Source organism: Schistocerca americana, chromosome 6, assembly GCF_021461395.2.
Source record: "Schistocerca americana isolate TAMUIC-IGC-003095 chromosome 6, iqSchAmer2.1, whole genome shotgun sequence".
Lineage (NCBI taxonomy): Eukaryota > Metazoa > Arthropoda > Insecta > Orthoptera > Acrididae > Schistocerca > Schistocerca americana.
The window spans coordinates 7,689,888-7,705,810 of record NC_060124.1 but is presented as its reverse complement, the minus strand read 5'-3'; the positions used below and the strand labels follow the sequence as shown (position 1 = coordinate 7,705,810).

The 15,923-nt window shown below is 40.8% G+C and overlaps 1 protein-coding gene across 1 annotated transcript in view; it reads left to right on the top strand.

Moving 5' to 3' along the window:
* LOC124619708 (tetratricopeptide repeat protein 21B-like) overlaps window positions 1-15,923 on the top strand; it is a 266,652-nt gene that overhangs the window by 172,751 nt on the left and 77,978 nt on the right. Inside the window, exons 12-13 of the mRNA XM_047146266.1 lie at window positions 10,598-10,874; window positions 15,120-15,226. Coding sequence (XP_047002222.1) covers window positions 10,598-10,874; window positions 15,120-15,226 — 384 coding nt within the window. The remainder of the gene's footprint in view (window positions 1-10,597; window positions 10,875-15,119; window positions 15,227-15,923) is intronic.

Below are 15,923 nucleotides of genomic sequence, written 5' to 3'. Positions count from 1 at the left end.
GTTGAGGACAAATTAGATGAAAATCAGTGTGGGTTTAGGCGTCTTAGAGGTTGTCAGGACCAGATCTTTAGCTTACGGCAAATAATGGAGAAGTGTTACGAGTGGAACAGGGAATTGTATCTATGCTTTATAGATCTAGAAAAGGCATATGACCAGGTTCCTAGGAGGAAGTTATTGTCTGTTCTACGAGATTATGGAATAGGAGGCAAACTTTTGAAAGCAATTAAAGGTTTTTACATAGATAGTCAGGCAGCAATTAGAGTTGACGGTAAATAGAGTTCGTGGTTCAGAGTAGTTTCAGGGGTAAGACAAGGTTGCAACCTGTCTCCACTGTTGTTCATATTATTTATGGATCATATGTTGAAAACAATAGACTGGCTGGGTGAGATTAAGATATGTGAACACAAAATAAGCAGTCTCGCATATGCGGATGACTTAGTTGGGATGGCAGATTCGATTGAAAGTTTGCAAAGTAATATTTCAGAGCTATATCAGAAATGTAAGGACTATGGTATGAAGATTAGCATCTTCAAAACGAAGAGATATAAATGGATTGAGTGCCAAATAGGAGGAACAAAGTTAGAACAGGTAGACAGTTTCAAGTACTTAGGATGCATGTTCTCACAGGATGGCAACATAGTGAAAGAACTGGAAGTGAGGTGTAGCAAGGCTAATGCAGTGAGCGCTCAGCTACGATCTACTCTCTTCTGCAAGAAGGAAGTCAGTACCAAGACTTAAGTTATCTGTGCACCGTTCAATCTTTCGACCAACTTTGTTGTATGAGAGCGAAAGCTGGGTGGATTCAGGTTACCTTATCAATAAGGTTGAGGTTACGGATTTGAAAGTAGCTAGGATGATTGCAGGTACTAGTAGATGGGAACAATGGCAGGAGGGTGTCCACAATGAAGAAATCAAAGAAAAACTGGGAATGAACACTATAGATGTAGCAGTCAGAGCGAACAGGCTTAGATGGTGGGGTCATGTTACATGCATGGGAGAAGCAAAGTTACCCAAGAGACTCATGGGTTCAGCAGTAGAGGGTAGGAGGAGTCGGAGTAGACCAAGGATAAGATACCTGGATTTGGTTAAGAATGATTTTGAAGTAATAGGCTTAACATCAGAAGAGGCACCAATGTTAGCACTGAATGGGGGATTATGGAGGAATTTTATAAGGGGGCCTATGCTCCAGACTGAATGCTGAAAGGCATAATCAGTCTTAAATGATGATGATGATGATGATGTACTTCGACAATTTTTGTTACCATAACTGCCTCACAGTCACTGATATCAGTTTCGGTGAGGACAGCCTCAATGACGTCAGGTCTATTTGTTGCCGATAGATTTGATATATTTCCATGATGAGTGGGGTTCTGATCTTTCTGATCTAAGCAGCTTTGAGAGAAAGCATTTAGTAATGTGTTACGGAATGTCTTATCATGCCATTCACTAACAAAACTGTAATTTTCCGAGTTGATTGTTGGATGATTAAAGTCGCTACCAATGATTACAGCGTGATTGTGGAACTTATGTACATGTGAACAGAGCTTTTTTCTGAAGTTTTTGGTCACATCAGGAGATGAATCTGTTGGATGATAGAAGGATCCAGTTACCATTTTATGCCTACCTGTGAAACTGAGTCTTGTCTAAACAATCTCACATCCAGCTTCAATTTTTGTCTCAGTGTATTTGAGCGAGTGTCTTGTATACTGTAACAAAACACCACCTCTGTTTCTCATTAGCCTGTCCTTTTGATATACACTTAAATTTTCCCTAAAAATCTCACTCGTATCAACTACAAATTTTAACCAGCTTTCTGTACCTAGTATTATATGAGTTTCATGGCTTTTCGGGAGCGTTTCAAACTCTGGTACTTTGTGGTGAATCCTTCAAGTTAACTGCTAGGATTTTAATACTGTCACCTGTAGCGAGCATTCCTTTGGGTCTTACTCTAAATCTTCCAGGTCTCCTATAGCTGTTATTATCTAGACTGGATGGATAGTTCAATAATCGCATCACAAAAAAGGCCTTTGTTTGCAAAAAATGAGGTAGAAGTTTTTATTTTTTTATCTTGTGTATCTAGTTGAGAGTAAGTTGAATCCATGTTTTCGGCCTCTAAAACCCCCGGGACAACGTTTTGTGGCCAAAAACCAAGAAATTTTGGCACCTTTTTCAGGTTTTTGCCTATTACTCAGAAACTATACATCCTACTGAAAATTTTACCTGTACCAAAGTGAAAGAGCATTAATTTTTGCGTCAAATGACCTATTTAAATATCAAAATTGTGCAGCCGTTTGGACACAATCAGTTGTCTAAGTTTGCTCATTTTTACGAGCTTAGCTAAAAAGACAGTTCTAATGCCTGCAACACAAAAATGGCTACTTTAAATGATAAATGTGAAGGTATCAAAGTTATATACTATGAAATTTCATGTTTCAAAGGCATCAAGTTCATACATTTGAAAGTCAAAATTTTGTTGTATTTTTGTAAGCCAACATGAACTCTAGGTAAAAGAAAAAAAAAAAAAATTGGTGCTTTGTCACCATACTGTGATTTCTGCATTAAGGCCATGGTCATTTCTAACTTCACTGTTTATTGGACTCAGTATATTCATGTACAAAAGATTTGTATCAAGACTTACTGTGGACGCTCTTAGTGCATTTGGATTCGGAGTTCCAGTAATGGAAGCTTCACTATTTGAGACATCCTCGACTACACGAAATGAGCCTCCTAACATAACCAGTGAAGGATTCATCCAGATAATATCTGATGATGCCGATTTTAACATCTGCTTGATTGACGGGTTGAATACTGTCCTTTCCATGGGAGGAATATGGTAGTCTCTACCTGCACAGCTAAGGAATATGAAAAGAACATTGATTGGGGAAGAAGACTTTCAGCTTCTGAATTTTTGCCTACCCAAATAATGCTTTGCAAAGGGAAACAAAATCTTCTGAAAGATCCTGTTGTTTAAAGACACCACGTTCTTCATCAGATATCATTTTTGATGAAGACACAAATTCTGCAGTCGCACAGGAGAAGTTTCTTGCAAATAAGAGCAACAAGAACTACTTGATTTTTATGCTCATGAGGAAATTTGAGGATGGAGGTATTCAAGTGCTACAGGCACGAGAAGATGTCGATTCATTAATTGTGGAGACAGCTATTTCCCAAGTTGCTGAGTCTGACAGTGTGGAAATCATAAGCAAGGACATTGGCGTGCTTGTTCTCCTAACAGGTCGAGGAAACAACTACAACAATCCGTACTTCCATAAACCAGAAAGAGGAAAATCAGCAGTAGTGTTGTACTCCAGGAATTCTTTCAATTTAGATCCTGCCCTTTTCAGCCATGCCTTCATGGGATGTGTTACCACATCCTCTTTTTTGGGGTAAGGAAGAGGCAAATTTCGAAACATTACAGAGCAACAGCCACAGCTCAAAGTGCAAGTTCCTGACTTTGTTAAACCCTCAGTCTCTCAAGACTTAATAGCTGATGTTAGCACTGTATGGGAATTCCAACAGCACAACTTCGGATGAGCTCTACATCTACATCTACATCTACGTTGATACTCCGCAAGCCACCCAACGGTGTGTGGCGGAGGGCACTTTACGTGCCACTGTCATTACCTCCCTTTCCTGTTCCAGTCGCGTATGGTTCGCGGGAAGAACGACTGTCTGAAAGCCTCCGTGCGCGCTCTAATCTCTCTAATTTTACATTCGTGATCTCCTCGGGAAGTATAAGTAGGGGGAAGCAATATATTCGATACCTCATCCAGAAACGCACCCTCTCGAAACCTGGCGAGCAAGCTACACCGCGATGCAGAGCGCCTCTCTTGCAGAGTCTGCCACTTGAGTTTATTAAACATCTCCGTAACGCTATCACGGTTACCAAATAACCCAGTGACGAAACGCGCCGCTCTTCTTTGGATCTTCTCTATCTCCTCCGTCAACCCGACCTGGTACGGATCCCACACTGATGAGCAATACTCAAGTATAGGTCGAACGAGTGTTTTGTAAGCCACCTCCTTTGTTGATGGACTACATTTTCTAAGCACTCTCCCAATGAATCTCAACCTGGTACCCGCCTTACCAACAATTAGTTTTATATGATCATTCCACTTCAAATCGTTCCGTACGCATACTCCCAGATATTTTACAGAAGTAACTGCTACCAGTGTTTATTCCGCTATCATATAATCATACAATAAAGGATCCTTCTTTCTATGTATTCGCAATACATTACATTTGTCTATGTTAAGGGTCAGTTGCCACTCCCTGCACCAAGTGCCTATCCGCTGCAGATCTTCCTGTATTTCGCTACAATTTTCTAATGCAGCAACTTCTCTGTATACTACAGCATCATCCGCGAAAAGCCGCATGGAACTTCCGACACTATCTACTAAGTCATTTATATATATTGTGAAAAGCAATGGTCCCATAACACTCCCCTGTGGCACGCCAGAGGTTACTTTAACGTCTGTAGACGTCTCTCCATTGATAACAACATGCTGTGTTCTGTTTGCTAAAAACTCTTCAATCCAGCCACACAGCTGGTCTGATATTCCGTAGGCTCTTACTTTGTTTATCAGGCGACAGTGCGGAACTGTATCGAACGCCTTCCGGAAGTCAAGAAAAATAGCATCTACCTGGGAGCCTGTATCTAATATTTTCTGGGTCTCATGAACAAATAAGGCGAGTTGGGTCTCACACGATCGCTGTTTCCGGAATCCATGTTGATTCCTACATAGTAGATTCTGGGTTTCCAGAAATGACATGATACGCGAGCAAAAAACATGTTCTAAAATTCTACAAGAGATCGACGTAAGAGATATAGGTCTATAGTTTTGCGCATCTGCTCGACGACCCTTCTTGAAGACTGGGACTATCTGTGCTCTTTTCCAATCATTTGGAACCCTCCGTTCCTCTAGATACTTGCGGTACACGGCTGTTAGAAGGGGGGCAAGTTCTTTCGCGTACTCTGTGTAGAATCGAATTGGTATCCCGTCAGGTCCAGTGGACTTTCCTCTATTGAGTGATTCCAGTTGCTTTTCTATTCCTTGGACACTTATTTCGATGTCAGCCATTTTTTCGTTTGTGCGAGGATTTAGAGAAGGAACTGCAGTGCGGTCTTCCTCTGTGAAACAGCTTTGGAAAAAGGTGTTTAGTATTTCAGCTTTACGCGAGTCATCCTCTGTTTCAATGCCATCATCATCCCGTAGTGTCTGGATATGCTGTTTCGAGCCACTTACTGATTTAACGTAAGACCAGAACTTCCTAGGATTTTCTGTCAAGTCGGTACATAGAATTTTACTTTCGAATTCAATGAACGCTTCACGCATAGCCCTCCTTACGCTAACTTTGACATCGTTTAGCTTCTGTTTGTCTGAGAGGTTTTGGCTGCGTTTAAACTTGGAGTGGAGCTCTCTTTGCTTTCGCAGTAGTTTCCTAACTTTGTTGTTGTACCACGGTGGGTTTTTCCCGTCCCTCACAGTTTTACTCGGCACGTACCTGTCTAAAACGCATTTTACGATTGCCTTGAACTTTTTCCATAAACACTCAACATTGTCAGTGTCGGAACAGAAATTTTCGTTTTGATCTGTTAGGTAGTCTGAAATCTGCCTTCTATTACTCTTGCTAAACAGATAAACCTTCCTCCCTTTTTTTATATTCCTATTAACTTCCATATTCAGGGATGCTGCAACGGCCTTATGATCACTGATTCCCTGCTCTGTACATACAGATTCGAAAAGTTCGGGTCTGTTTGTTATCAGTAGGTCCAATATGTTATCTCCACGAGTCGGTTCTCTGTTTAATTGCTCGAGGTAATTTTCGGATAGTGCACTCAGTATAATGTCACTCGATGCTCTGTCCCTACCACCCGCCCTAAACATCTGAGTGTCCCAGTCTATATCTGGTAAATTGAAATCTCCACCTAAGACTATAACATGCTGAGAAAATTTATGTGAAATGTATTCCAAATTTTCTCTCAGTTGTTCTGCCACTAATGCTGCTGAGTCGGGAGGTCGGTAAAAGGAGCCAATTATTAACCTAGTTCGGTTGTTTAGTGTAACCTCCACCCATAATAATTCACAGGAACTATCCACTTCTACTTCACTACAGGATAAACTACTACTAACAGCGATGAACACTCCACCACCGGTTGCATGCAATCTATCCTTTCTAAACACCGTCTGTACCTTTGTAAAAATTTCGGCAGAATTTATCTCTGGCTTAAGCCAGCTTTCTGTACCTATAACGATTTCAGCTTCGGTGCTTTCTATCAGCGCTTGAAGTTCCGGTACTTTACCAACGCAGCTTCGACAGTTGACAATTAGAATACCGATTGCTGCTTGTTCCCCGCATGTCCTGACTTTGCCCCGCACCCGTTGAGGCTGTTGCCCTTTCTGTACTTGCCCAAGGCCATCTAACCTAAAAAACCGCCCAGCCCACGCCACACAACCCCTGCTACCCGTGTAGCCGCTTGTTGCGTGTAGTGGACTCCTGACCTATCCAGCGGAACCCGAAACCCCACCACCCTATGGCGCAAGTCGAGGAATCTGCAGCCCACACGGTCGCAGAACCGTCTCAGCCTCTGATTCAGACCCTCCACTCGGCTCTGTACCAAAGGTCCGCAGTCAGTCCTGTCGACGATGCTGCAGATGGTGAGCTCTGCTTTCATCCCGCTAGCGAGACTGGCAGTCTTCACCAAATCAGATAGCCGCCGGAAGCCAGAGAGGATTTCCTCCGATCCATAGCGACACACATCATTGGTGCCGACATGAGCGACCACCTGCAGATGGGTGCACCCTGTACCCTTCATGGCATCCGGAAGGACCCTTTCCACATCTGGAATGACTTCCCCCGGTATGCACACGGAGTGCACATTGGTTTTCTTCCCCTCTCTTGCTGCCATTTCCCTAAGGGGCCCCATTACGCGCCTGACGTTGGAGCTCCCAACTACCAGTAAGCCCACCCTCTGCGACTGCCCGGATCTTGCAGACTGAGGGGCAACCTCTGGAACAGGACAAGCAGCCATGTCAGGCCGAAGATCAGTATCAGCCTGAGACAGAGCCTGAAACCGGTTCGTCAGACAAACTGGAGAGGCTTTCCGTTCAGCCCTCCGGAATGTCTTTCGCCCCCTGCCACACCTTGAAACGACCTCCCACTCTACCACAGGTGAGGGATCAGCCTCAATGCGGGCAGTATCCCGGGCAACCACAGTCGTAGTCCGATCAGGGGATGCGTGGGACGAGCTGGCCGTCCCCGACAAACCCCCATCCCGACCCCCACAGTGATGCCCATTGGCAACAGCCTCAAGCTGTGTGACCGAAGCCAACACTGCCTGAAGCTGGGAGCGAAGGGATGCCAACTCAGCCTGCATCCGAACACAGCAGTTGCAGTCCCTATCCATGCTAAAAACTGTTTTGCTAAGAACGTCTGAACTAATCTACAGAGAGCGCAAACAAATCGACAAAATTTAAACGGTTATTAAAATACAAGATTGCCTAGTAAATGCAGTAATGCTGCTACTTGCGCACTGCTGACACTGCTCGGCGGCGGAAGGAGACTAAGCGAAATTACACTATTCAGGTACTAAAACACGATGCTACACTCTCAAATACTATAATACACCCGAAATTTATGAATTAAACAATGCAAGAACCAAAAACACGCAAAGAAATTAAGAATTAAACTATGTAACAAATGAGTGAGCTAGGAGTAAACGACTTGCTGCTCAGCTGCTTATCCAACGGCGGCAGGGAGCACACTGACTGCGACCAACCGACACTGGCCGTTCAAAACAAAACAGTAGACAAACGACTACGCGAATTTACACTATTCAGGTACTAAAACGCGATGCTACAACTCTCAAATACTATAATACGCTCGAAATTTATGAATTAAACAATGCAAGTACCAAAAACACGCAAAGAAATTAAGAATTAAACTATGTAACAAATGAGTGAGCTAGGAGTATACGACTTGCTGCTGCAGCTGCTTATCCAATGGCGGCAGGGAGCACACTCAGGTTTGAGCTTTTTCTCAAGTCTGCCCCGCCAAAATCTTTCAAACATCAAAGCTACCACCAACATCAGATGCAGCAAGGTGGCACTGATTGCAATCCTACCATCAAGTGCAATCTTGGATGAGGAAGAAAACTGATCCATGCCAGTGGGGCTATAAAAACTTATCAGGCTTGTTGCATGTGATGTTGACAAAAGGTGCAGCACCACATATGCTACTGAATATGGTTTCCAGTGTGTGCAAAACAGGATGCACAGCAGTATGTGGACATGGCAAATCTGTACTGAACTGCTCCTTGATGTGCAAACACTGTTGTGGCTTATCTTGCAAGAACGCCCCAGAAATTGGACCAACAAGGATGAGGAAGAGATAGGAAATATATTCCAGGACGATAAAGTTGGTGAAGGTGCCACAGTGGATCCTGAAGATTGGATGCTGGACCGGGACCTGCTGCAGTCTCTCAAATGACCTCAATGGAATTGAAATTTGATAAAATGTTAATCCCTGATATTTAAATTGTTTTTTAATGTTGTCATACCCTTTTATTTGTTCATTTGTTCAAATTTGTATATTACTCATACATAGATACACGTTGGCCATTAGCATGTACTTGGGTTTCATTTTAGCAACCAACTCTTACCAATTAAGGCATGGATAAAAATGAAATAAATGAAGAAAATTAAAAAGGTACGCATAGAGAACACGTATGTGCTTATTAGAGAGCCTTCTTCCCACTGGAAATTTCATTTTGTTGAATAACTATAACTTAAAGAAAAACAACACAATGGAATTACTTTGGCTTTCAAGTGTGTGAACACTTAATTATGCCTAAAACTGAAAAACAAGATGCTTTTGTAAATGAAATTTCATATTCTACAACTTTTTTAACTTGAGTAGCCGTTTTTTGAGCTACAGGCGTTAGAGCCGACTTTTTAGCCAAGCTGGTAAAAATGAACAAACTTTGACAACTGATTGTGGCCAAATAGCTGCACCAGTTCTGACATTTAAATAGGACATTTGACACAAAATTCAGTCTCTTTCATTTTGATATGGACAACATTTTCAGTAGGATGCATAGTTTCTGAGTATTAGGCAAACCCTGAAAAAAGTGCCAAAATTTCTTGGTGTGTGTGTGTGTTTTTTTTAACCACAAGAAGTTGTCTGGAGGGTTTTAGAGGTTGAAAACTTGAATTCAACATACTGTCAACTACATACACAAGATAAAAAATAAAATCTTTTACTTCGTTTTTTTGTAAACAGAAAGTACTCCATTACTGACTAAGAGAGTTGCCTAATCTAAAAAACCCTTTTGTATGACCCATACACAGTCAGCTACGTGGATAACAGTCTCTGATGTGTAGTGCACACCTGACCCATTTATGGGTACCCTTCAGTTTTCAGCCGTATGGCCCAACTTCAGGAAGTCTCAGCCTAGCTTGTCACCGAAGCTTCGAAGTCTCTTGCTTAATCCTTCCACTCAAATCAGAACCAGGGGTCCATGATCATTTCTGGGTGTGAGCTTTGTGGAAACTCCATGCCCAAGGCCAGTCTTTTCATCCTCCTCTGACAGTCACTGGAATGATCTAAGAATAAACTTGGAGCCCAGACGTCAGGCATTGTATGTCCCAACATGCACCACAGTCTGCTGTTGGTTACATCCTGCACTGGGTGCATCAGCCTCTGATGTGTATTCCATTTAGGGAGTTCTCAACCCTAAGGCTCAAGTCCAGGAAGTCACAGCCTAACTTGTCACTGAATCTTCGAAAGCTCTCGTTTAATTCTTCCATTTGAATCAAAACCCGGTGTCCATGATCAGTTCTGGAGACAACCCTGCAAGTTGTGAGCTTTGTTGAAACACCACACCCAAGGCTGGTCTTTTCAACCTTCTCTGACAGTCACTGGAATGATCTAAGAATGATATCAGAGCCCAGATGGCAGGCATCTTTTGTCCCAATGTGCATCATAGTCTGCTGTTGGTTAAACCCTGGTCCCTCAATAGCTGCTGGAATAGCCTCTCCAACATGTTGAATGAGGCTTCCAGGCATACACGCTGAGTGCAGCAGGTGTTTCTTCCTGTCCCTTTCTGCTATTTCCCTAAGGGGCGCCATTATTTGTTGTACATTTTCACTGCCAAAAATTAATAGACCGCTACACTATTGCATTTGCCTTCACTTAGCACAGGACCAAGTCCCAACAAGTGAAATGAATCCCACAGGTTCAGTTTCAGTTCAGTGGAAAACTGCACCTCATACCTGTTGGTTAAGGAGTTGTACTGAGTTCTCCCTAGTTCCTGTCTACCCTGTACAGGACATCTAGACCAGCCACTGACATGCCACTTGCAGTCAAGTGGGTAGTTAGTGACAAACCCCATACTTCCTGTAGAGGAGACGGGATTCAAAGGAGAGAATAGTACCTGAAATACTTCAGCTGTCTGTTTTCTCAGTCTTTAAATGTAAGTATGTAGAATATTAAATTTTAATGTTATTTTCAATTTTTGTCACTGTAACATTTTCAGTATATATTTTGTCTGGTGAATATGTTGATGCTTAAATCAAATTTTTATTTAATTAATGAGCTCCTGGATCCAGAACGAGCCTTAGAAGCATATGAGCAAGCACTGAAACGCTCACCTTGGGATGCGGCTTTGGCATGCAAGGTAGGCCAAACACTAGTAAAGGCTCACCAGTATGGCAAAGCAGTTAGTTATTATAGAGAGGCGATTAAAGCAGAAGGTAGCAGTGGGCAGCTGAAACTTGATCTGGCTGAACTGCTTGCGCGATTGGGTCAGCATGATCGGGCAGAGAAGATTCTTGTTCAAGAGCTTGGTGCACCATCTGCTTCTGTAGATGCAGGTTAGTTAAATTAATATCTTTAAATGGTATCTAGAAATTGTATTTTAATGCCCAAAAAGCTTGAAATGATCAATAATGATATTATGAAGTAATTATTGAATTTGTGTCTTTGTGGAGGCATTTAGCTCATGTTAGAAAACTATATTTAGCTGGGAATAAGTTGTATGCAAATTGCAGCTGATCATCTGTCATAAGCTTTATTAAATCAGATATTTGAGGGGCTTCTATGCCATTTTCTATAATAGCATAATTCAGACTAAAAATAAGCATGTATGGTAAGTTAAAGAAGACTGATAGAATGGGACTTGAACCCAGATCCCTAACTTTTGCAGATGGTACACATCTGATTCTGCTGTCAGTGCACCTCATGAACCAACTCAAAGTTTCAATTTGTCACTCATTTCCTTCATACGTTCTAAATTCCATAGTGACACACGTGAGCATTTGAAACTTTGTGTTGCTCTTTGAGTTATGCATGCATGGAGCAATTGGTAACACTGGACTTATAACACTGAGATATGGATTAAAGTCGCAGTCTGGCTATAGGAATTTTAACTTATTACCAGTGTCATCTCTTGCAAAAACAGGATGTATACGACCTGGGACAACTGGATGCTCTGGGAAAAACCCAGTAATTTTTTCATCAGTGAGAAAACAGGAAAACCCGGGAGTTTTTTAGAATTCCGGGAATTTTTCACTGTTGTAGTTTTCAGTTAAATTACTGTATCCCGCTATTGCAGGATAATGCTTCAACCATAAAACATAAATGAGAGAAAAAAAACAAACGAAAATAACTTAAATTTCAAAGGAAGTGCGCCATATACAACAACGACACACAGTGCTCATGCAAACGCCTGCCAACAGCAAAATGTGTCAAAGGCTTCAGGAAGGCTATCCAATGCTTCATAACAACAAATTGCCTCCGATGATGTTTACGTTAGATTTGTTTTAGCAGTTACGAGTGGGCTCATGCGCATGTGCAGTTGAGTCACATTTGAGTTGTAGGTTCTCCCACTTCTGGCTATAGGAATGTGGCTGTTGACTGTGCAAGCAGCTAGATGCTACTGGGAAAAGGGGACACTAAATTCATATTCTTGAGGAAAAAAAACTTGTTTCACAAAGCGCCTAGCATCCAGCGCACGTTGATCTATCGATCATTCATATGATTTTGAAACGCATCCCTGTTGTTTTTTTGTTTTTTTTTGTTTTTAACATTTTTGAACACATTGTAAGTTGATTTATGAGTGAATCATAAGTTGATTTTTGAATGCGTGCTTAATGTATGCGATGTCTCTGTCAGGAGAATCCTTGTTGCATCCAGAAATAAACTTTCTGCAGGCAAAAGGGGATGGGGCTATACGAACTGAGCGGAGTAAAGCTGAACAGATGAATACCAATTGCTGTCTTATTATGTGGTTGATTGGGTTTGCGAGTGATTAGCATTTTACAATTACTAGCGAAATCCATAGATTCAGACTACCAGAATGGAAATAAATGACTAACAAGAATAACAGGTGAGAAAGATTGCATATTATCTTCTCGGTGTATCCAAGAAAATGAAATTTTGACAGAAAATTTTTGACCAGATCGCTACACTAGTAAGGACCAGTTGTACAGTCCCTGGCTAGCAGCTGCTTAAGTTCTGTTGTGGAAGTAATGCAGAAAATGTGTTGTACAAATATGTAACAATGCCTAACCCTAGAATTGACAATGGCAGGAATAGCTACAGAATTGATTATGACAAGATTGTTTGTTAGGATGAAGAAGGAGAAGAAATGGGGACATCACACAAATTATGGAAGAATAAGACGATTCCAAATTTATAGAAAAATTTCGTAGTATTACTTTTCGATCTCATGCTTGAGAAACTGGTGCGTATGAATCAAATGTGAAACTATTTCCTAACATAAAGGTTTTTGCTTGTAGTAGGTCTAATAGGCATTTGATATTGGTACTTCATGAATTATATTGTCGTGTTATAAAAATGACCATTTGTGCCAAAACAGTCTCGTTTATTTGATGTGTGTTACAAAAATGCTGCAATATTAGAAAGGCCTATTTTGTTTTATCTAGCAGACAGTGACGAAATAGACATAATCAGATCGTGAAACCACACCAGTCTTGGGTATTATTTGTATTAACAGCTTTTTCAGTAGTAGATAGTGACATTTCAATTTTTCATGTAGCAAAACGTTTGATGAACTTTGATGAGGAAATAGATTCTTTCGCAGAAAGGAAAGCACGCTATGTAAAGCTGTAGCAAGATTGGAGAGAAAAAAATTATAGTAGCTAAGGACCGAAGAAATGTGTACTTTCTTGCTTGTCTCTTGTCTTTATTGGTTTTATGTGTCCTATATTTAATTTTATGTCACCCAAAGCAGCAAGTTATTAGCTAATAGGCAACAAAGAGTGCAAATTTTCTGAAGAGTTCTTGCTCTCCCAATTACAAATAATCCCATGTCTTACATTTCCTCGAACACATATGTTTTATGTTTCAGACTTTTCAGAAAGATGTGTGCCACATGATTACAAAAGGCTAAAATATGTTATTAGTTTCAGATTTTATTTTATTTCCACCTTTCTGACAGTCAAGCATTAATTGCCTTGCAGAACAATGAAGCTATTTGTGTCTGTTTGCTAAAGAAATTTGGCTTTTATTAACCTATTCCTCAGAGGCAGTCAATGCATTTGAAACAAAATGTTTAATTCCACAGTACTGGCGAGTTTCAACTGTTCGCTGCATTTCAAGTAAACATTTTCATCTTGTTCTGTGTCCACCATACCAAGAATTCTTCATTACAGTCACAGATTTTGTTTGATATCCCATATGATTGTATTTTTATTTGTAAGTGTTGGTGTTGTACATGGTCAAATACTCTTCAGAAGGTAAGAACTACTTCATCTGTCTGATTATCCTGATCTGTGGCTTTTAAGGTGTCAAATGAGAAAAGAAAATTGGGTTTTGCTTGATCAATGTTTTCGTAATCTGTAATAGTTCCTGTAGACGACATTGTTGTGTTTGAGATACCTTATTACTTTTGAACTCCAAATATGTTCTCAGCCTCACAACAGGTAGACCTCTCTCAGCATTGGGCCTGAGTGACCTCTCAGTCCTCCAACTTCCACAACCAATCCATTGGTATGCGATTAAAGTGGTGTAAGCTCTGGACTGTGTTAACAAGCAGTTACAGTTCTGGTGTTGGAAATAAATAAAACTTTAGCAGTTTCTGATAAATGTGGTTGAAGCTGTAAAATATATCTCATTTATAAAATTTGACTGAATAAAATAAAGATTGATCTGGTTGTAGTATAGTCTGTCACCTGCCATCTGCCGCCTCCCCCCCCCCCCCCCCCCCCCTCCCTCCCACTCCTCTTCTTCAGGTCTGGCTTTTATTAGTAATTGTGTATATTCCACATATAAATACAATGGAAAAATTATATTGCTTTGCCTGTGGGGTGTGCACCATGTTGACAGCATTTTTTTATGCTACCTTTGCTTTAATGACTCTGTGACCTAAATATTTTGGCATTACATGGGGCTATGTGTGTGTAAGAAATGAAGTTAACGTTATATGTAGCCTCTGAGGAAAGAAGCTGACGGAGTCAAATCAAGGGGATTTTGGCAGTCAAACATATGCTCCACTCCCGATTTATTTATTTTGCAGTTCAGTGTGATGAAACTAGTTTGCCACTCCCATTGAGAATGTTCTATGTACTTACAAACTGCCAGGATGGGAGCTGTGAACACAGCTTCTAAGGATGACAATGTGTTCATGGACTAATTTGATTGTCAGTGTGAGTCCCCCTTTTTCACACATCTATTGTAACAAGTTTTTTGTCTTTGTATTCATAGTCTTTCTTCTGACAAAGACCGATTCAGTATCTGCAGAGTAGTGGCTGACTGGAAGCACTCATTGAATTAATTAATCTTGACTGAATTGGCGGACAATAGTGTACCATACTTTGTAGTATTCTGACCAGAAGTGTTTAAATTCTTATTTATTAACAACAGAAAATATTACAGAAGTGTTTACGTTATTGCATTGTGTACATTATACACACCAAAGATGGCTGGCAACAATGCACATGTGTCTGCTAAATTTGACACCATCTTCCAGGACTTGCTGTAAAAATTCTAGGGAGCAGACTAAGAGTTTACATTTCAAGTAAAAAATTTTTAAATCATCTTTGGATATCATTGGTTTCATTAATGATTTTTGTAGTAATCAGCTGATGTCCTTATAGGTCTGGAGTATCGAGTTAACCTGCTGCGACAACTTTCAAAAATCCGAGAACGGGCTCGAGACACTGCTGGAGCTCTTACAGCTTTGCGGGAGGCCCGTGATTGTCAGGTATGTGATTAAATTTCATGCAGTACATGTCATATCATATATTTAGCATTCTTTCAGAATGCTGGCTGATTATCCGAATGAGGAACTAAATTGTTAATGACATATTATATCCAGTCCACTACACATGTTAGTCTGTATTTCTACATATGAATAAGAAATAGAAGACACATAATGAACTGTTCACGGAGTTCACAAGCAGTCTAAATCGCTGGAGCCAAACAGTTTAGTATGTGTGGTAACTCATTTATTTTCATTGCATTTACTCTCATTTATTTACATTGCATTTTGGGGCATAAAAAAGATCATGGAATCTATGACAGAAGATGTGTTTTGATTGTTCCATTCTAGCGTATTTGTTGTGGTCTTCGTTCTGAAGGCTGGCTTGATGCAGTTCTCCACACTAGTGTATCCTGTATAGGTAGCCTCATCTCTGCATAACTAGTGGGACCTACATCCATTTGAACCTTCTTATTGTAATCAAGCTCTTGTATCGCTGTACAGTTTTTAAATCCCACCCCAACCTCCCACAAACCCCCTCCCCCTACCCCCATACACATTTCCCTCTATTACCAAACTGACCATCCCTTATGCCTCAGAATCAGGATGTGTCCTATCAACTCATCCCTTCTTTTAGTCAAGTTGTGCCACACATCTCTTTACTTTCCAGTTCGAATCAATACTTTGTCATTAGTTATCT